Source organism: Hyaena hyaena, unplaced genomic scaffold (assembly GCF_003009895.1).
Source record: "Hyaena hyaena isolate Hyena2069 unplaced genomic scaffold, ASM300989v1 scaffold_592, whole genome shotgun sequence".
NCBI lineage: Eukaryota > Metazoa > Chordata > Mammalia > Carnivora > Hyaenidae > Hyaena > Hyaena hyaena.
In genome coordinates this window covers 1,234,848-1,257,227 of record NW_024081223.1, presented here as the reverse complement: position 1 = coordinate 1,257,227, position 22,380 = coordinate 1,234,848, and the positions used below count along the sequence as shown (strand labels likewise).

Genomic DNA, 22,380 nt, shown 5'->3' with positions numbered 1-22,380 from the left:
CCACCCTCAATGCCCATCACTCCATTGCCTAATAATTTAAATCATGTTTTATTATTACTACAATAAAAATTTATGTTATAGGCATACAAATCTGTGAAAATGTGATTCATTACATAAAATTCTCACCATGGCTAGGCTTTGGAAATAATATAAATTATTTCAAATTATAAGAGTGTTAAGTAAATAATTGTTTTAAAGTTTTAGTCTTCTTCAAAAGTTAATGAAGCTTCCATAGCTTCTCAATTAACATCATTTCTATTTGATGAATAAAAAGTAAAATATAATTCAATATTAACATATTTCAATAACCATGAAATATAAATTACAAATGTTAAATTTCTTCTTATATTCTGTACAAAAATCACTCTAGAGATTTTAGATCACTGAGATTTTAAATCTGACTCACCAATTCACTAATTTCAGGCAACATTCACTCATCCATTTTTTCATGTATCAATTCATTTATCCATTCCATACATATTTATTGAGTTTTACTCTGCCAGGTGACCCTGCTCTAGGTGTCAGAGAAATGACAAAATTCTAGTCTTCAGGGCATTTATAGTCTCAGACTAGAAACCAGCAATTGCCTTATATCAGAGTTGGATATTGACTTATTGACATCTGAAAGTCAATATATTCTAAACTAAACTTTTGATTTCCCACTGCTGCTCCCTCTTCAACCTCTGCAAACTATTCATCACATAATCTTTCTACTTCAGTTGATGGCAACTGCATGTTTTCAGTTGTCACTTGACCAAACATTTGGAAATGGCCTTGACTCCCCACCCCGCCACCGCAGTCCATATCCAATACATCAGGAAATCTATCGGCTTTGCTGTACTTCTTACCCCTTCTTCTGCAAACACCCTAAATCCAACCACCATCACCTCTCTGTGAAGATTATTGCAATGGTGTCCTAGACCGGATTTCCTGATTCCACTCTTGCTCTTATCTTCCATGTTTGTGGTCCTTTTAAAACATAAATTATATTATGTCGCTGTTCTGCTCTAAGTCCCTCTAATGGCCCTCTGTTTCACATGGGGTAAAAGCCAAAGTTATCTCTTTGAGGCCCTAAATACTCTGTCTCCAAATCACAAGTGACTCATCTCTTGGCATTCTCCCCCTTGCTCATTCAGCTTCAGCTACATTAGCCTTTTGGGTGTTTCTTAAGCACAGAAGGCACTTTTCCACTAAGGGTCTTTGCTCTGGCTATTTCCTCTTCTGGACTATTCTCCCCTTAATATCTGCATAGCTGAGCCTATGTCACCCTTTAGATCTTTGTTCAAATGCTATCTTCTCAAGAAAGGCAGTGAAAGGCTCTCTATTTAAAATTGCAATCTCGGGGCACCTCGGTGGCTCAGTCAGTTAAGCGTCAGACTCTTAATTCCTGCTCAGGTCATGATCTCACAGTCATGAGGATAGAGCACCACATCAGGCTCCGTTTTGAGCATGGAAACTGCTTGGGATTCTCTCTCTCTGCCCCTCCCCTACTCATCTCCCTCTCTGTCTCAAAAATAAATAAATAAACATTTTAGAAATAAATAAGTAAAATTGCAATCTCTCCATCTATCAGGGTATGTCCATTGCTAGCTTTCCCTGCTCTAGTTTTTGTCACTATTACCTTCTAGTATACTGCTTTTATAATTAATATGTTCATTACATTGTCCATTGTCTGTCTGCCCCAACTTGAAAATAAGTGCCAGGGGGGCAGGGATTTCCTTGTTGTTTGTCCACTAATATATTCCAAGCTCCTGGAACACGAGACCTGGTACATAATTGCTATTTAATAAAGGCTTTAGAGGAAATCGAAGATACTGTAGTAGTACCCATAATAAATTGGTCTAATCCAAGGTCTGAAGTAAGAAAACACTTTTTTGAGGAAGCAGTATTGAATTCAAAACTTGAAACGATGGTAGGAATTAAGAGAGAAGGGACAGTGGCTCCCCATAGAAAAATAGGATATGTAAAGTTCCCAGGGCACAGAAAATATAAATATTTCCCTAAGGCCGGTGTTTGGACAGAAGTGTTTTGAGGAAATTCGGAGAAATACTCCTTTACAAATATGTGTTAGCCAGGGGCGCCTGAGTGGCTCAGTCAGTTGAGTGTCCTACTTCAGCTCATGTCATGATCTCACAGTTCATGGGTTCAAGACCTATATTAGGCTCTGTGCTGACAGTGCAGAGCCTGCTTGGGATTCTCTCTCTTTCCCTCTCTCTCTTCCCTCCCCTACTCATACTTTCTCTCTTTCTCAAAATAAATAAATAAATTTTTTTAAAAAAGAGAAATATGTATGATCCAGATTTTGTGTGACTTGTTGATTTACAAAGGAATTGTTTGTCCTATTCAGAGCGCAACAGGGATTCACTAGAAGAGAATGAATATCATGTTCTGATACGGGAAGATTACTGACCACACCACTTGGCTGACAACAGGTTGTAGCATGTGCATGTGGTGGCCGGTAAGATTTTAGGAAGATATCTCAAACAACCCAGGCAACAGATCATAGGTGTCTGAAATGTGGTCCTAGGATGGAGGGGAATCAATGGGCTTGTTACAAATGCCAGTTCTTTCAGATCTTTTTATTTGTAAAAGAAATGATTATTGCAAGACTCGTGACCATTCGTTTATTACATAGTAATATAAATTCAGTTGAAAGATACCCCTGGGTTAAAAACAAGATTCTGAGAGGCAGTCTGTATCATTTGTATCTTACTGGCCCCAGATCTCATTCATTGGTTTGCACACAGTAGACACATAGATATTTCTTGAAATGAAGAGTAACAAAATGAAAAATAGAAATAAAATCTGAAAATACTAAATCACTAAGAAAGGAAAAAAGTAATCATCATCGTTATGAGATTTGGTGAAAATTTCTGCTCTAGGATTTATTATGTCCCTTATTCAGCCCTGGCAGAGGAGTAGCGTTATATTACTTGGTAAAATGTAGAATGACTGTAATCATCAGACCTGAACGATCATAGCTTCTCAATTTAAATGGGACAATTCAAGTGAGCATTTTATGTTCCGTAAAAAAAGTTTCAGAAGAGGCAGATAATGAAGATGATTTGCCACTATCTCAAAAATAACTTACAAATACATCTATTTTTAGATAGATTTTCAGTGTTTTCAGTGTCTTCAACAGCTTGCCAAATTACAGCTACTCATTCTATCTTGTCACATCGACACTTTGAACCGTAGTTCAACTTTGTGTCGGTAATGTTCTACTGATGTCAAGGAATTCAACAATCATACGTGACTGACATTTTTGTGGCGCTAGACTTTCCCACCAGAATCTCATTTTACTCAGGAAATGACTTCAAACACAGACCCAAACTTTTTTAAATTGCTGTCCTAGGAGAGTTATTAGGCCTGTCTGAAAACAACATAAACTTTTTCAGTTTGGTAATTCACACCGTGCATTGTATAGTACTGGAGGCTTACTAGAATTAATTCTGCTTCTTGAACATTTTAACTGACCAAAACCACTGCTGACACATTGATGTCCCCTACTCCTAATATTAAAATATTTTACCACATAACATCCTAGAGGTGTGACATGCTTAGCTCTTTATATTGTGTGGTTGATTCACTGATTGATTTTTTTGACTTTTTATTTTATTTTATTTATTTTTTAATACAATCTATTGGTCAAGTTAGCTAACATACAGTGTATACAGTGTGCTCTTGGTTTTAGGGTAGATCCCCATGATTCATCGCTACATAACAACACCCAGGGCTCATCTGCTCAACTTAGCAGAAGACCATGGGGGAAGGGAAGGGGAAAAACAGTTACAAACAGAGAGGGAGGGAGGCAAACCACAAAAGACTCTTAAATACAGAGAACAATCTGAGGGTGAATGGGAGGGTGGAAGGAAAGTGGGTGATGGGCATTGCGGAGGGCACTTGTTGGGGTGAGCACTGGGTGTTGTATGTAAGCCAATTTGACAATAAATTACATTTTTAAAAAGTTTCTCAGTTCCACATATGAATGAAAATATATGATATCTGTCTGACTGACTTAATTCACTTACCATAATACTCTCCAGTTCCACTCACGTTGTTGCAAACGGCAAGATTTCATTCTTTCTCATTACCAAGTAGTATTCCATTGTATATATAAGCCACATCTTCTTTACCCATTCATCAGAGATGGAAATTTAGGCTCTTTCCATAATTTGGCTATTGTTGAAAGTATTGCTGTAAACATTGGGGTACATGTGCCCCTATGCATCAGCACCCCTGTATCCTTTGGATAAATTCCTAGTAATGCTATTGCTGTGTCATAGAGTAGGTATTTGCAAATACCTTCTCTCATTCTGTCATTTGTTTTTTAGTTTTGTTGATTGTTTCCTTTGCAGTGCAGAAGCATTTTATCTTGATGAGGTTCCAATAGTTCATTTTTGCTTTTGTTTCCCTTGCCTTCGGAGATATTTCAAACAAGAAATTGCTGTGGCTGAGGTCAACGTGGTTATTGGCTGTTTTCTTCTCTAGAGTTTTGATGGTTTCCTGTCTCACATTTAGGTCTTTCATCCATTTTGAGTTTACTTTTGTGTGTGGTGTAAGAAAGTTGTCCAGTTTTATTCTTCTGCATGCTGCTGTCCAGTTCTCCAACATCATTTGCCAAAGAGACTTTTTTCCATTGTATACTTTCCTGCTTTGTCAAAGATTAGTTGGCCAAACATGTGTGGGTCCAATTCTGGTTTCTATGTTCTATTCCATTGGTTTTTGTGCCAATACTGTACTGTCTTGAACATTACAGCTTTGTAGTAGAGAATAAAGTCTGGGATTGTGATGCCTCCTACTTTGGTTTTCTTCCTCAACATTACGTTGGCTATTTGGGGTCTTTTGTGGTTCCATACAAATTTTAGTATGGTTTATTCTAGCTTTGAACAGAATTCTGGTGCAAGTTTGATTGGGATTGCATTGAATGTGTAGATTGCTTTGGGGAGTATTGACATTTTAACAATATTTGCTCTTCCAGTCCATGAGTATGGAATGTTTTTCAATTCCTTGTGCCTTCTTTAATTTCTTTCATAAGTTTTCTATAGTTTTCAGCATACAGTTCTTCTACATCTTTGGTTAGGTTTATTCCTAGGTATTTTATGTTTCCCGGTGTAATTGTAAATGGGATCTATTTCTTTGTTTCTCATTCTGTTGCTTCATTATTGGTATATAGAAATGCAACCAATTTCTGTATATTGATTTTATATCCTGCAACTTTTCTGATTCATGTACCAGTTCTAGCAGCTTTTCGGTGGAATCTTTTGGCTTTTCCATGTAGAGTATCATGTCGTCTGCGAAAAATGAAAGTTTGACTTCTTTGCCAACTTGGATGCCTTTTATTTCATTTGTTGTCTGATTGCAGAGGCTAGGACTTCCCCAAAGCCAGCAGAAGAGAATTAATAAATATTACAGCAGAAATAAACAATATATAATCCAAAAAAGCAGTAGAACAAATCAATGAATTTTAAAGCTGTTTTTCTAAAAAATAAACAAAGCTGATAACCTCCTATCTAGACTTCTCAGAACAAAAAGAAAGAGTACCCAAATAGATAAAATCATAAACGAAAGAGGGGAGATCACAACCAATACCACAGAAATACAATTATTAGAGAATATTGTGAAGAAATATACGCCAACAAAGTGGACAACCTGGAAGAAATGGACAAATTGCTAGACACTCATATATTACCAAAACTCAAAGGGAAGAAAGAGAACATTTGAGCAGACCCATAACCAGAGAGGAAATTGAATTAGTTATCAAAAATCTCCCAACAAACAAGACTCCTGGGCCAGATGGCCTCCCAGGGGAATTCTACTAGACATTTAAAGCAGAGTTAATACCTATCCTTTTCAAGCTGTTCCAAAAAATAGAAATGGAAGGAAAGTCTCCAGACTCATTCTTTGAAGCCAGTATTACCTTGATTCCCAAACCAGACAGAGGCCCCACAAAAAAGGAGAATTATAGGCCAATATCCCTGATGAACATGGATGCAAAAATTCTCAACAATATACTAGCAAATTGAATTCAACAGAATATGAAAAGAATTATTCACCGTGATCATGTGGGATTCATTCTTGGGCTGCAAGATTGGTTCAGTATTTGCAAATCTATGTGATACATCACATTAATAGAAGCAAGGAGAAGAACCACATGATCTGTCAATAGATGCAGAAAAAACATTTGACAAAATACAGCATCTTTCTTAATATCATCTTCAATGGAGAAAAACTGAGATTTTTACCTCTGAGATCAGGAACACGACAGGGATGTCCGCTCTCTGGTTGATTTTTAAAATTTAATGATTTATTTTTGAGAGAGACAGTATGATCAGAGGAAGAGTAGAGAAAAAGAGAGAGAGAGAGAGAGAGAGAGAGAGAGAATCCTAAACAGGCTTTGTACTGTCAGCACAGAGCCCAGTATGGGACTAGAGCTTAATGAAACTGTGAGATCAAACAGCCAGATGCTTAGCCGACTGAGCCATCCAGGCACCACTTTATAGTCTGTGGTTTAAAAAGCGTGTATATGGCTGAAATAAACCCATAAATTAAATTTTTGATATTGGTACAATTACATATTTTATTAAAAAATGATTGGAAAATAATGCATTGCACTATTTAAATGTATATTATGGCATTAAAAGCATACTATTTAAATGCACATTAGAGCATTAAAAAAGCATTACTACTATATAATAATAGGGTCTTTTATTATGAGATAATGGGTTTATCTCATTTCCACATTCCTTCATCTGTAAAGGGAATAAATTTAGGTGATATCTCAGATTCCTCCCAAATCTTTAATGCCATGATTGTGTGAAGTGCTAACTTAATCATTCAGTAAAGCATACAATAACAGTTCCAATTTTTGCTGAATCTGTGACACCTCAAATGGTTCCTCTGTCTCTCAAAAATTGTGACTTGCAGACAGTCATTTCTGAACTCCAGACATCGAAATCAAATCCTAAATAACCTTGGAACATATTTGTTTTATTTTTCCTGGATTATAAAAGATAAGAAAATTTCATTTTGTTAGAAGGTTCCTAGGAAGTGGGGAGGCTCAAGGAGGAATTTATGCAACGAACAAATTAAGAGATCTGCTTCTTAGAAAGTCTCTACAAACTGACAGGTGAATCAAAACCAGCTTTTTCCATCTTGATGAACCTAATTAATTTTGTTTGAAAATTTGAGTTCTTAAGTGAATCCAAGTTTTAGAATGTGAAAGTATTGGTTCTTAAGCAAGACTTTAAGTCAGAGTCAGTAGCCAAACTGGATACTTTACATAAAAATGTGTAGTTTTTTTTTAAATGTATTCCTTTTACATGAAAAGTCTTTCTTTTGGTGGACTAAAAATTATTTTTATTATTCATGAAGAATAATAAAGGATGTCAATTTTGGTTTCTTACCAGTGGAGCTGGCTTTTTCACCCTTGGAAATGTGATACAGCTGGTGTGCTTACTAAAGATGTTGACTTTTTTTAAATTTTGTAATTAAGATTTAACTTTTTTAGAGCAGTTTAAGGTTCACAGCAGGACTGAGCAGAAAGTACTGAGAATTTCCATATATCTCTGCCCCCAGACATGCATAGCCAACTCCAGTATCAACTTCACTCACCAGAGTGATTCATTTGTTATAACTGATGACTCTCCATTGACATTTCATAGTTGCCCATAGTCCATAGTTTACATTATGGCTCATTCTTGGTGGTATACCTTCTGTGGGTTGGCACAAATGTGTAATAACATGCTTCCATCATTATAGTTTCATAGTGACTATTCTCACTGCTCTGAAAATCTTCTGTGCTCTGCCTATTTATCTCTCCTCCCACTCCTGGAAAACACTGATCTCTCACTGTCTGCATAGTTTTGCCTTTTCCAGAATGTCATATATTTGGATTCATACAGTATACAGCCTTTTTAGGTTGGCTTTTTTCACATAGTAATATACATTCAAGTTTCTTCCATGTCTTTTCATGGCTTGGTAGCTCCCTCATTTTTAACACTGATAATATTCCATTGTCTGGGCTTACCAGTAGCCTCTGACTGATTCATTGTGGACATCCTGATGGTTTCCAATTTTGGCACTTATGAATAAAGGTACCACCAATGTCTATGAGCTGGTTTTTCAGTAGGACATATGGTTTTGGCTCCTTTGGGTAAATACCAAGTAGTGCAATTGATGGATCATATGGTAAGAGTATGTTTTAGTTTTGTAAGAAACTGCTAAACTTTCTCCCAATGTGGCTGTGCCATTTTGCATTCTCACCAGCAATGAATGAGAGTTCCTGTTACTCCACTGATGTTGAGTTTCTGTGAAGATATTGTGACTTTATGCAGTAAAGTTTCAAAGGGCATGTATTCAACAAGTTTTACACAGCCTTATCACAGACAGCTCTTTTCCAGAGGTCAATTCAATGTGAAATTAAGACAAGTGAATAAACTTAAGTTTATAATGTATTTGCTAATACTGTTCATTTTTTTATGGCTCTAGGTGATTCTTGGTCATTTCCCAGAATCTATTAATAAACAAACAAACAAACAAATAGAAAGACTTTCTAGAGTTTTTCCTTTCTTATTGGTTTACTGTTTTTTTTAGAGCTCATCCATTTTTGACCATTTTGATAACTTTGTAAAACGAAGAAATTGAGAATTGTAAAATTCTTTAGGGAAATATTGAGTGTATAATAACTTTAATCAAATGAGTGATGTCATTTAAAAATTAGTAGATAAAGTTTTTCAAGCCATAAAACTTTAACAGCCCAAAGTATGTAACACAAATCATTATTTTTATGGAAAGTAATTGGTGTCAAGGAAATTGTTAAAATTGAATGTTCTTCAGACAAAGCTGAACTGGAATTGTCACTGCAGGATTTCTCAGGGCCTTTAATATGCCAATGTGAGAATAATTTTCTGAACTTATTACAGACTTTTTTGTAGATTGGGATAGTGGTTTTCAAAACATCAAAACAAGCTAGTTTTATACCAGCACAGTTAGTAATAATAAGAAAAAAAGAAAGCAAACAACACTGGTCAATAACTTGTATTTTTTAGCACATTTTATTAATCACCTGGCTTCCCATTTCCTGTAACTCTACTCATCTGATGTGGTGTTTGGACAAAGGGACCCACTGTCCCAGTGTGCCTGGTACTGAGGAGTTTCCTGAGATTGCAGATTTTCTGCTTAAAACAGTAATACTAGCAGCAAACCAGGACAGTTGCACACCATCATTGCTCCAGAACACAGAAATCTGAATTCAAACTCCACTTAAATTGTTTGTGACCCTGGCCAAGATATAACTTGTTACCTGGGAATCTTCATCTATAAAACTAGAATACAAATATTTGTTGCATAGAATTTTTAAAATGGACTTGCTAGGAAACCACCCAGTTTCATGAATTCTTATTTCCTCATGAGTGTTTCCAGTACTACTATGACATAAGAGAGACACTGCTTTCCTTATTTCATTGATAACAAACCTTGGACACTCTTACTTTTGTTAAACTGTCCAAGGCAACTGAGTCATCAACAATAAAATCAAGACTTGGGCTCTGTCTTCTGAGGTTATATTCAATGCTTTCTAAACTATATACAATTCAATTTCAGATGCCAAGGAAAATTTGGAAAATGGTCATTCATAGCAAGTTTACTAACACTTTCATTATATCTAAAGTCTAGTACCTTTCTTTGATAATTTTTTTGTTTGTTTTAGCACAGTGCAGATAACATGTTTAGGAGTAGGTATTATCATAATAATGACCCATAAAATGTTATATTATAGCCTATTTATCCTTTTTGTATGTTCATTAAATTCTAAATGTACCTAGAACTTCTTTTTATTCCCTTTTTTGGCTGTCAGAAAATTGTTTTCGGGTCCCAGTGATTATAGTAATGTATTATTGAATAATGTCTGATGACTATTGGGCATAACAAACATGTTTAAAATGCATATGTCATTTTATATGTGAAAAATAAGTCTCAATAAATCTAATTTAAAATGGAATAAAAAGTGCATTTGGAAAATGGACCATAAAAGCGTTTTCCCAGATTTCTTCTTTAAAGTGTGGATATGATGCAATTGTGATATGAACACTGCAAAACATAATGGCCCCCCACTGAATTATAAATTTCCAACTCCGCTGAGGGATTTCACAGAACATAAACACCAGGGCAGAGATGATGCATTTGTTTTCAAGGAAGGAGATAGTTACATTGGCATCGTGTTCCCTTCAAATTAATTTGCACCTAGTTTAGTGAATGGTAGAATAAAACTGAAATATCTAACAATGCAATAAAAAATGTGAATTTATTTGTTTAGAAAAATAAACGAGCCACATATGTGGCATGTAAACAAAAAGGAACTCTGGAGACAGGGTCTGTTTATTTTTGCTCAGTCCAGAATTGTGTTTCTATGATTGTGACTTTTAATTAAGAATGATAATAGACTGGAGACTTGATTAAATTTGAACATTTGAAAAAGGTTGAAAGGATTTTTCTTCTTACTATGCTCATGCTCTGAATCATAATTGTAACATGCTGCACAGACCTAAATGCTTTTAGTTCATTCAACCTAATCTTATTTTTTAATGTAGTTCGCCAACATTTATAGACCTCTAAAGCACTTAGCAGATGGCTTTATAGATTTCTCATAGTAATGTGAGCAACCTGACTCAAAGAAGATTTTGGTTTTTAAATCTCACTGTAACTTTCTAATAGATGTTGCAATACTTCTTTTTTTGCATATCCAATTTATTAAATTTAGGCTCTGTTTCCTATTCAGTGACCTAGACTTTATTTTAAGAATCATACTGGCAAAGACCTAATTGATGTAGAAGAAAGCAAATTAATCATTTTTTCCCTCTAGGAGAATAGAAACAGTCATATACATAAGCCAGATAAATCCTGATATGTTGTCTTATTTCTCCAGGTCTTTGCTTAAGTAGCTATGTTATGAAACAGTGCCTTTGATATAACATAGATTTTCTTGAGGGGTGCCTGGGTGATCAGTCGGTTAAGTGTCTAACTTCAGCCTAGGTCATGATCTCACGGTTTATGGGTTCGAACCCCGTGTCAGGCTCTGTGCTGACAGCTAGCTCAGAGCCTGGAGCCTGCTTCAGATTCTGTGTCTCCCTCTCTCTCTGACCCTCCCCTGCTCACGCTGTCTCTCTCTCAAAAATAAATAATTTTAAAAAATGTTTTTTAAAAGTAGTCCATGAATATTCTAGAAAACTTGGAAAAGAAATATAATCATTTTGGATTTCCTCTTATTTTGGAAATTTCCAAATTTCCTTTCTGTTATTGTAATCATTTTGTTTATTTTTCTTTCCCTCATTTGTTGAAGGGATATTACCATTTTTTAATCACTCTTATTTATCAATGAAGAATTTTTTTTAAAAAGCTTAATTGTAATGTTTTTCACTAATTTTATAATTGACATTATTCATATTGCCAAATAACATTTATTAGTATCACTTTTTAATGGCTGCATAATACTTTCTTAAGGCAGAAAGTATAGGTATTAAACTTCCTTTACTGTCAGAAATTTGGGTTTATTCTAAATTGAGTTGGACCTATTAAATACTATATTTTCTTAATTTTTCACATGTACAGTTTGAAAAAAGGTTGCAGATTTTTGGAAAAAATGGTGATGCATTTTATTTAGATCTGTGTAGCTGAGATATTTGTGAGGAACACAAGTGCAAGCCTCCAGAAGACCATCTAAATAAGTAAAAGGCTCACATATAGGCCTGCAATGACTTTGCGTAACTGGTATCTTATGAGAAGCAATAAATAAGAAAACCTAGAGGTAAATATGAATATCTTATTACAGTTTACAGCACTCAATCACAGGGCACATGGCTTCAAACCATTTTCTCTTTTTCTTCTTCCTACTAACTTTCCATCAAATTTGACTCATTAATATGATCAAATGAAAGTGATTCACCTAAACCAATTCATGCAAAGATTAAATGACTGATAACCTCACACTGCCATTTTTCCATTAAAAAATGGAGGCTCAAGAAATTTCTGGATGCAGAGTGGGGATGATTCATATGACATAAACTATTTTTCATTTGCCTTATTGTAATATCTCTCATTTAAAAGGATAAACCAGACAAACATCTATCCACCATCAGGCCAATCTATAACACTGTAATAGGTAGATTGCAATTATCTATTTATATAATCTTTTCACTGGACTGGAAGAGAAGGTGAGTCCCAGGTCCTTATCAAGATCTGTGAATCCCTTGCCTGAATTCTTTTCTTCCTTCCTAAGTCTTTACAACGTGCCCGGTGCTGACTTAGGCTCTGAGAATTCAGTGGTGACAGATGAGTTTTCTACTTCCCTAGAGTAAATATTCCAGTGGGAAGAGAGATGAAGTCAAGAAATAAAGAAAGTGTGATACTGATGAAAATAAAGGAGGTCATATGAAAGGGAGTGACTGGGAATGTGCTGGGAAGGAAGGGAATCATTGAGGAGGCAATGTTTGAGTGTGTACATGTAATTTAAAGCAATGAACCAAGTGAGACCTCTTAGAAAAAGCAAGGATGGTTGATGTGGAATGGCAAGTTTAGAAAATTCCTCTTAACACATTTTCTGATGAAGGAAGCCAAAAAAGAGAGTGGGTATTAGAAGGAGATCTAAACCTAAGAAGCAGTTATTCTTTCTATCTATCTATCTATCTATCTATCTATCTATCTATCTATCATCTATCTATCATCTATCATCAGTATCATCCTCTATCATCATCTATCTTTTTATTTGTGGTCAAAGATATCAGAGCATTTGAATTGCTAATAGAAATGATCCAGTAGAGAGAGAAAAAAATGCTGATACAGGATATTGAGGTTATGTATAATTGTACATGAAATGTTCTTAGAAAGATTTAAGGAACCCCATAAGTGCATTGTTGGAGTGGCTATCTTGATGTAGAAGCATGGCCACCTCATGTTTTGTCAACTCAGGAAGGAAATGGAAAGTGTGTGTGCTCTTGGCAGTTTTATGGTTGGAAGATAAAAGCTTTCTGTCTTATGGCTTCTATTTGGCTTCTATTTTTTCAGTGATGTGTAAGGCAAGATAATCAGCAGGAATTAAAGAGAAGTGTGCAAACTGTGGATATTAGAGAAAAGAAGGTATAAAATAATCATTTTTGAGAGTGGAGGAACTAATTTACTATAAAAATGAGGAGCATTACTTGGAAATACTAAGCGGCCATTTTGGATTTGTGGTCAAGAATTTTTGTGTTGCAAATTCAGTATGATACTGCATTTATTACCCATATTCATTCACTATGTTTTTGTTACTTACCGATTGAAAAATGCTCAAAATCAGAAATTTCCTCAGCATTCATTAAAGCGGTTGTGTTAAAATGTGGTTTATCATTAATAATAGCAGCATGATATATTTGATAGATGGAGGTATATATACATGCATGAAGTAATATTGATGTAACCATGGATAATGCTTCATACACTTAGTGCTTTTTTTTTTTTTTTTTCGTTTGGCCCCCAACTCCTGTAATAATCTTACTGTCCCATTGGGATCTAACCAATGTTACAATAAACTGTTGAGGCATAAAGGGGGCATAGAAATTATGAAATTTGATGATTCCATTTGATTACCATAATCACCAAGGGGATCTTAAAAACATTCCAAAGACTATTGCTGATCTATGTGAGCATGCCTAAGGTAGAATTAAAGACAAACTAATCAGTATTCTTTCCCTATTGCCAAATGAATCTCTCGTTCATGGAGGGATATTTATTTATTATTTTGATCATTCCCTGTATCCCCAAATCAGATCATAGAGTGATGCTCTAATAAGAAATTGGTTAGAAAAGAAAAGACATAATTATGAAAGTTCTCACCTGAAATAGCTGAAATGTTAACATAACAGGAGATGCTTACTGTTCAGAACACACTCATTAGTCCCAATATTCTGTACTACCTCTCTTGGATTCTTAGATTTTTAGATGCAGGAATTGTTTCAGAGTTCTTAGACTTTGAACTGGTATTGTATGGTGGCCAGTGTGCAGTGAATCTCGAATTGTGTCCCATTCTTATGACGAGTATGTGATGCTTTTCAGTATACTTCTGCTCTGACCTATGACGCTGTTCAAGTGATGACTGAAGCTTTCCGCAACCTACGGAAGCAGAGAATTGAAATCTCCCGAAGGGGAAATGCAGGAGATTGTCTGGCAAACCCAGCAGTCCCCTGGGGACAAGGCGTAGAAATAGAAAGGGCCCTCAAACAGGTTAGTCGCTCAAAATGATTGTGAATATGACTTAACAATGAACACTGTTTTTTGTCTACTACATTAGTCTCCTTGTTATGTTTAATATAAAGTGAATATTATTTCATGACAGCACAAAGGTAGGTTAAAGAGTGGAAAAAAATCTTATAAATGAACTCTTCTTGACTGGAGCCCAGTGAGAATAGTCTGTACCCCGTTTGTGCCTTTGGTTGAACTAAATTGATAACTGTGCTGCTTTCCTTCCTCATTAGGTTCAGGTTGAAGGTCTCTCAGGAAATATAAAATTTGACCAGAATGGAAAAAGAATAAACTATACAATTAACATCATGGAACTCAAAACTAATGGGCCCCGGAAGGTAAATCATTAGGGATCTAAAGGCAGTTTTCTCTCTGTGAGGAGGTGAGTTAGCTGCCCATCGCCTCTTCTTCCGAAGAGTCCTGGAAATGTATATTCATGTAGGTAGAGTTTAACTACTTCCAGAAACAGTTGTGTTTTAAAATATTTTTTTTCCTAAATCTAATCTATTCATTTCTGGTAAGTAACATTGAAATGTAATCATTAAACAACTGTGAATGAACCCTTTATATATATATATATATTTTTTTTTTCTATCAAGGTATAAGAAGTTTAATGAGAAGAGAAAGAACTATCACTGACAGTTTATGGTTCAGAAGACAAAACATAGCGGGTGCAAATATGCGTTAATGTTTTAGTTCAACATCTTTCTTTTAACTGTTATGGATAAAATGTCATTGCTTGAATTTTATTTCTGTTTCTATATGATCACTCCCAAACAGATTAACCTGGGGAAAATATGAGACGTGAACATGAAGAAACAAGCTGTTTTTAAGAATTGTTTTTGTTTCATTGTTTTTATAAGCCCTATTTCTATTAGAGTCATGTATATAAAAGATACATCGCTGTTTAGAAGAAGCCTAGCTAATGCCTAGATGTAATTTTGGATTCAGAAATGAGTTTGAAATTATTAAATTCTTGGCTAATAGAAAGATCATTTATCCATGTGCCTATCTTTCTGTAACCTTTTTCAGATTGGATACTGGAGTGAAGTAGACAAAATGGTTGTTACCCTTACTGAGCTCCCTTCTGGAAACGATACCTCTGGGCTTGAGAATAAGACTGTTGTTGTCACTACAATTTTGGTAATTAGCTACAGATGCCTATGCTTTACTTTAGTTTTTCTTATGAAAAACATCTGCCAGCTAGAATTGCTGTTTGCATTTTAGGATAACTAATGCAATGCTGCTTTTGCACCATTTTAATCATGTATAGCATATTTACTCTGTCAGAAGGACGACATAAGCATTAAATAAAGCATTCAAAATATTTCCTATCCTCTTCAATATTGAAATTTAGCTTGACAAATAATTCGTATACTGGTGCATCCCCAAGTGTGAACAACTTGGGAAAGTCTTGAAGACAGCTTCTTGTATTTCGTCAAGTGCGCTACCTTTCACTTCCCATGCAGTTGTGGAACATTTTATCTTTGCACTTGTTACATGGCATCATAGTGGTGTCAACATCTCTTTCTTTATAATATAAGATGAAGTTCTTAAAGATAAAGATAATCTCCCTTTTTTTTAACCCCAATCTCAACACATAACCAGTGCTGAATGAATGTGATAAAATTGAACTGAATTTTGAATGTCTAGACTTTGGCTAGAGGCAAGGAAGATGTAGATCCTCATGACATGCCATTGGTGAAATGAAATTGAGGAAATGGGGTTCACTAATAGTATATGGTTTTATTACAAAACAATTGTATTTTACTTTATTAAGCAGTGATACAGTAAATTTGTGGGATTCATTATTCTAACAATATTGGGAAGAAAAATACAGCTAGGTTAATATAATAAGCACTTTGAATAAAAACATTGATTGGAATTTGGAAATATCTTAATAAGTATAAGCAGGACATTTGAGGAATTTTGCCTTAATCATGCCATTGAGAGAAACTATATCTCTGAGCCCCCAAATATGCTTGGTGCTACTTTACTGAGGAGAATATTGAGCTATTTTGAATCATTTTCATACCTCCTTTTTCTTAGGTTTACAGGGGAAGCTTCTCTCTATCTTTGTAATATTATTCTAGGGTAGTAGATTTCATAGATGAAGTGAGACATGAAACGTGAGAGGGTAGCATCCATACATCACCATGGCAATGATTGTTTTAGTCTGTGCATCACTGACCATGAACCTTATTTCCACATCAACCTTACCCTTGAAGAAGCAGTGCACAGGGTTTTGGGTGAATGCTGGTTCTTGAGGATGGCATAGCCTTAACAAGAGAGCGTGGTGGATCCAGAGTTGAATAAAACAGAGGTTGAGCAGCATATTCCTGTCTAAGCTCTAGGAGTTAACAAACATGACAAGGGGACAAACAAATAGTTGCTGCTTTTGAGTGTCTTATTTACTTTGGTATGGCTAGGTACAAGCCATGTTAATAAAATATAATGATAGACATTTGATGACCTTTTTTCAAAAGCATTATGCTTAAATATTTTTTGCTAATATTGTCCACCATTTATACTCTACCATTTCTCTGGCTAACAGGTAATAATTAAACTGGAAGGCTTGATTTGGTTAGAGTAGTTACACCGTTATTTTTATCATTGAAAGCACTATCTTTCCATGTAGGAATCTCCATATGTTATGATGAAGAAAAATCATGAAATGCTTGAAGGCAATGAGCGTTATGAGGGCTACTGTGTTGACTTGGCTGCAGAAATCGCCAAACATTGTGGGTTCAAGTACAAGTTGACAATTGTTGGGGATGGCAAGTATGGGGCCAGGGATGCTGACACGAAAATTTGGAATGGGATGGTTGGAGAACTTGTATATGGGGTAAGTATAGCTCTTCTCCCAAATAAAGTCATTCAGTTTGAACTTTTGTTGACAGAATGCCTCCCTTCCCTGCAAAGTACCATATATGAGGTTTTTGGTTTCCCACATTAAGAAATTTGTTCTATTTCCTTGTGAACGTCTGAAGATTAAGGATGAAGTCAGAAGCACACATGCACACTAAATGAGACAGACATTCTATCTGTCTTGAAACATATGGGCCGTATTAATTGTCTAAAGGCTGCAAAGGCATAGATGCAGTGTAGAGATGTAATTATAAAAATCAAGTCAGATGAGTGGACTGTGTATTTATAAAAAAGGAGGGATATTTGGAGAACAGATTTGTTTTTTGTTTGCTTATTCTTTACTGGGACTTTACCAGAGAAATAATTATTGACATTTCCCTTATTTCCTTTCCTTCCCTTTTGATCCAATAATGTAAGCATGATTCCTCTTTTGACCATGACTCCAGGTACTATTACTTTCATTTGTTTCCCTTACAGAAAGCTGACATTGCAATTGCTCCATTAACTATTACCCTTGTGAGAGAAGAGGTGATTGACTTCTCAAAGCCCTTTATGAGCCTCGGGATATCTATCATGATCAAGAAGCCTCAGAAGTCCAAACCAGGAGTGTTTTCATTTCTTGATCCTTTAGCCTATGAGATCTGGATGTGCATTGTTTTTGCCTACATTGGGGTCAGTGTAGTTTTATTCCTGGTCAGCAGATTTAGCCCCTACGAGTGGCACACTGAGGAGTTTGAAGATGGAAGAGAAACACAAAGTAGTGAATCAACTAATGAATTTGGGATTTTTAATAGTCTCTGGTTTTCCTTGGGTGCCTTTATGCAGCAAGGATGCGATATTTCGCCAAGGTTGGTCACTCACCTGCTTCAACTTTGTGCATTTTAGGTCTCAAGTGGATATTCATGGTGTTTATGAATTCACTATAAAGAAGTAAACAGCTGCCGACTACCTGTCCAAGCAGTTTGAGACTCTTTGGGACAGATTCTTTAACCGTTGGCGTAAGACTGTGAAATATTTGAGCAATGTTCTTTGAATGTTGAGCATATATTTCATGGTGAAATTATACACACCATGGAGAGGCTATAAAATGCATAAGGTTCCTATCATTCCATGCCTTCTTGGAGGGGTACCGTGTTTTTGCTGCATATTCTCATTTTACAGTCATCTGTGTGTTGATCCACAGACCTGTATATGGGAAAATGGGCAACATTACTTATTAACTACAAAAACAATAACTTGTTTATAAAACTTCATTGGCACACATCCCATCTCTTTTATTTTCCCATTGTTAGCTCATGCAAATGGTATCAGAAAGGTATAAAATTTCTGTTTTTTTTAAAGGTTAGGTCGCTGGATTAAAGGGAATATACAATAATATATTTTCCAAGTATCTAAAAAATACATGGCTGGGTGATGATGATTGATTCATTCCATAAGGCTTGTGCCATATTGAATAGTAATTCACACACAAAATGGAATATTTTATACCCCTTTAGTCTCATTATGATATATTAATTCCTACATTAGAATGCCTAAATATAACGAATATGTCACAAAATATATTTTGCCTTTGTTCATGTTTCATACGTGAATAAGAAAGATAGCCATATCTGGCTTTTCAGAAGAATAAACTATACTTTTTCTAGTGTGATTCTTTTCACATTTAAAACCTTAATTATTGGTTTTCAGGCATATTTTAATCTAGGTTTGATTACTCTCCTTTGATTCTATGGGGTATTTTAATGACTAGTAAAGGAGGTGACTTTTCTAATACTATTTCATTATATTGTTAGTTTTTCAGCACTTTGGAGATAAGTGGTTAATTTCAAAAAACTATGAGAAACTCAAAAAATATGTATCTTTTTGTAGTCTTTTTTTTGTATACTCCACCCAGTGAGATCAAGTAAATATATCATGTATGCAGAAATTATTAGTTGCTTACTTGTCTGTTAGTAGGACACATTGTTAAAAATTATTTGGACTTTAACCATCTTAATTCCATAAGATTCCCTGTGACTTCTTATGGAACTGCACTGAATTAGAAATATGCCAATAGTATTTGCATGGCATACATGTATAATAACTTTAATATGTATATGATATAGAATAATATAGAAATACAGAATAATTATGCATATAATATATAATTATGGTGATCTCTGACAAAATATATAAGATATATATAGTTTTATCTCAATATTAGGTTTGTCTGATTTAAGTTGAAGACATAAAGAGAAGTTTTTAATAATGAGGGAGAAAATTCTAACTAAATGGGATTTCCAAGAATATTTTGGTCAATAAATAAGAATAAAATTATTCATCTTTGGTAAGAAGGCTACTGAAGTATAATACTACTTTATTCCTGAGATATAAGGCAATTATCCTAGGGTAACATAAACTATGCCTTTGAATAAGTAAGGAGAAATGTATGAGGTTTATTATAAAGTAGAATATATTGATCTGGGTTCCCATAGGTGGAGACTTAGGTTTGCGATTCTCACGCATTATGGCTCTGAAGTTATTTGTTTAGGTGTCCAGTGCTTTTCAAGGCCCGGAAAACATATGTATAGGCACTGAAGCACAGGCACCTTCCATAATCTGTGTTACCCCAGTGTCCAATATGACATACGGATAACTTCTAAATTTCTGTGAGCCTGTTTCCTAAACTATGGCCTTTTTTCTGTGCTCTTGATTTCATTCCTGAGTCATGACTTACTACAATTTCATATGAAATACTTTTTACTTCCTGCTAAGATTTTTATATAGACTATTTTTCCTTGCTACCAATGAATTTATTTTTTGCCACAGAGTATACATGAGCAATATTTGCTTCATTGAAAAATTTCAAGTGTGCATATCTTTCATTCTATGTTATATGTGCATTTAAAAATTGAACATACTGCATGATATTGGAAAATTTAATGATTTTCTAAACAAACCAAACTACTTTTTTACAATGTAATGATGGTTACTCCAGTGTAGAAAAGAATAGAAAAGGCTTGTATCTAATAATGCTGCTGCTGCTGCTGCTGCTGCTGTTGATGATGATGATGATGCGAGAAATGCACAGATCACTTTGAAGTGCTCTTTAAATATTTTCAAAGATATTTATCACCTCTTTTCAAGTAATATATTATGTGGAAATATATTATTAATATTAATAGTACATTTAAATTTTAATCTTGAATGATTTATTGAACTGAATTGGTCATTTGCCTAAAACTAAGTTTAGAATATACTAACTCTAGTTTTCTGTAAACTAGAACCACAGAAATTGTAAGAGCAGAAGGCTGTAAGTTGACTTTTATTCTCCTGCTTACCCCTGGTTTCTCCCCAGTATCTCAAGAGGATTGAAATGGATAAAAATACCTTTCATAAAATAATTCTTTAATAGAGATTTAAAAGTAATGGTAGAATACTAGTGTTTGCTCCTTTAGTGCAGATGCAGAAAGGTGGTTGCTTCTTGTTTTGTTTTATTTTGTTCCATTTTATTTTTTACATAAACCATTTTTGTCTGTCACCATAAAACATAAATTGAATTTGCCTCTCCACAAAAAATTTCTCTGGAACTCTTTCAGAAACATTAATCGATCCTTTGCAAACACTTAACAAATAAATAGTAAGTTGCTCAGGAATGTTCTGCTTTGAATGCTATAGAAGTTCAATATATTTTTTTGAGATATCTTCTAAAACCTTACATAAATTGGCATATTTCAGCTCATTAAAATCTGGCATAAGCACTGAAATTGCGAGCAACTTATGTCTTTAACTTGTGTTTATTTCACAAGTGGAACAGAATTACTTATAAAAATGATTCTCAAATATATTACCAATTACTATGCAGTGTATAGTGTCAAAACAATTACTGTGAAGTCAATTTTGTTTTAAGGGATCTGAACTGCCCTCTTAAATATGGGGTACATGTCATATAATTATACTTTTCATTTAAATGGAATAAATAGTGAACATTTTGAGAGTGGCTGTGTCTATACAAGAGATTACTTAAATTTAAAATGTGTTTAATATCCTTTTCAGAATATAAGAGAAGTTAACTTTTTCCATCGCATCATATTTATTTAATTCTTTGCATCTCTCAGAGACTGTGATAAAGGCTCTTAATTATATTCTTTGTTTTTCATTGCTCACTCACTCTCTTTCTCTCCTTTAGCAACAGATGGTCTTATCTTAAAAAAAATACTTTTAAATTAGCTTCCTCACTTTTTCTTGACTCCTAGAGTAGTTTATTCTACAAATATTACCCAGTCATTTGATACAGTATCTGTGTTTCATCAAAAGGTGTATTTCTTACTGTTAAATATCAAGAGGTCTGTTTTAGGCCATAAATTACCAAATGTTCGTATTTAATTTTTTAGAAATGTTACATCTTTGCTGTAAGAAGTTTAATTGTTAGACATAACGTTTTAACAAAAAAAGTTATGTTGGATTATTAATATTACTTAAATCCCTTTATATGTAGAATCCCATCAAATCTTTCAAAATAATGTGATAAATATTTATTTTTTTCTATATATTTATCTACCTAGGGTGTAAAGTAAATGATTACGAATCTATTAATCTTTTAAAAAGTATTATAAATAGGAATTTATGGTTAAAGAAATATTATTTTATTATACTGAAAATTAGAAATTTGTATCTTGGCAAACTTTTAAATGTTCTAATTTCTTTTTCCTTGAGTTTTCTTTTTTTCTTAAGCAGGAGGCACAAAGGAACAGGGTCGTAGCAGTCCATGCCATGAAGCATCAGATTTTTACTCATTAAGAATTATATTTTGTGTCATACCTTTGTTTGTAATATCATTTTTTCCATTTTCTATCCTGCATTGTATCTACAACCTATGCTTTTGCACACACAAAACCCCAATGAAATTTTAGCCCTTTTTGAGGGTTTTGGAACTTCATTGGCTGAATTAAAAGGAGGGTTTCATCACTTTAAATGGTGCACATTCTTTTATTTTTAATACTTGATTGTGTTTGTCAACATTATTGTGAATTTTGTGAGTGATCTTAAATTCTCTTGTTCATGTTTGCTTATGTCATGAATGGATAGTAGTATGAGAATTAGATAGATTATTTGGACATTTCTTGAAATTGCTTCATTATGAGATTTTATAACATAAACAATTTGGATGTTATAACTGTGAAAAAATCTAAGGAATCTGAACTTTTAGCCTCTGGGTATCTCATTAGATTTAGCTAATCTGTACTCCTTCTCTAGAATGCT

General features: G+C 34.4%; 1 protein-coding gene across 1 annotated transcript in view; it reads left to right on the top strand.

The window, feature by feature from the left end:
• GRIA2 (glutamate ionotropic receptor AMPA type subunit 2) overlaps positions 1–22,380 on the top strand; it is a gene marked incomplete at its 5' end in the record, with an annotated part of 60,700 nt that overhangs the window by 11,322 nt on the left and 26,998 nt on the right. Inside the window, 5 exons of the mRNA XM_039256866.1 lie at positions 14,086–14,253; positions 14,505–14,609; positions 15,304–15,414; positions 16,910–17,116; positions 17,617–17,987. Of these exons, the coding sequence (XP_039112797.1) occupies positions 14,086–14,253; positions 14,505–14,609; positions 15,304–15,414; positions 16,910–17,116; positions 17,617–17,987 (962 nt within the window). The remainder of the gene's footprint in view (positions 1–14,085; positions 14,254–14,504; positions 14,610–15,303; positions 15,415–16,909; positions 17,117–17,616; positions 17,988–22,380) is intronic.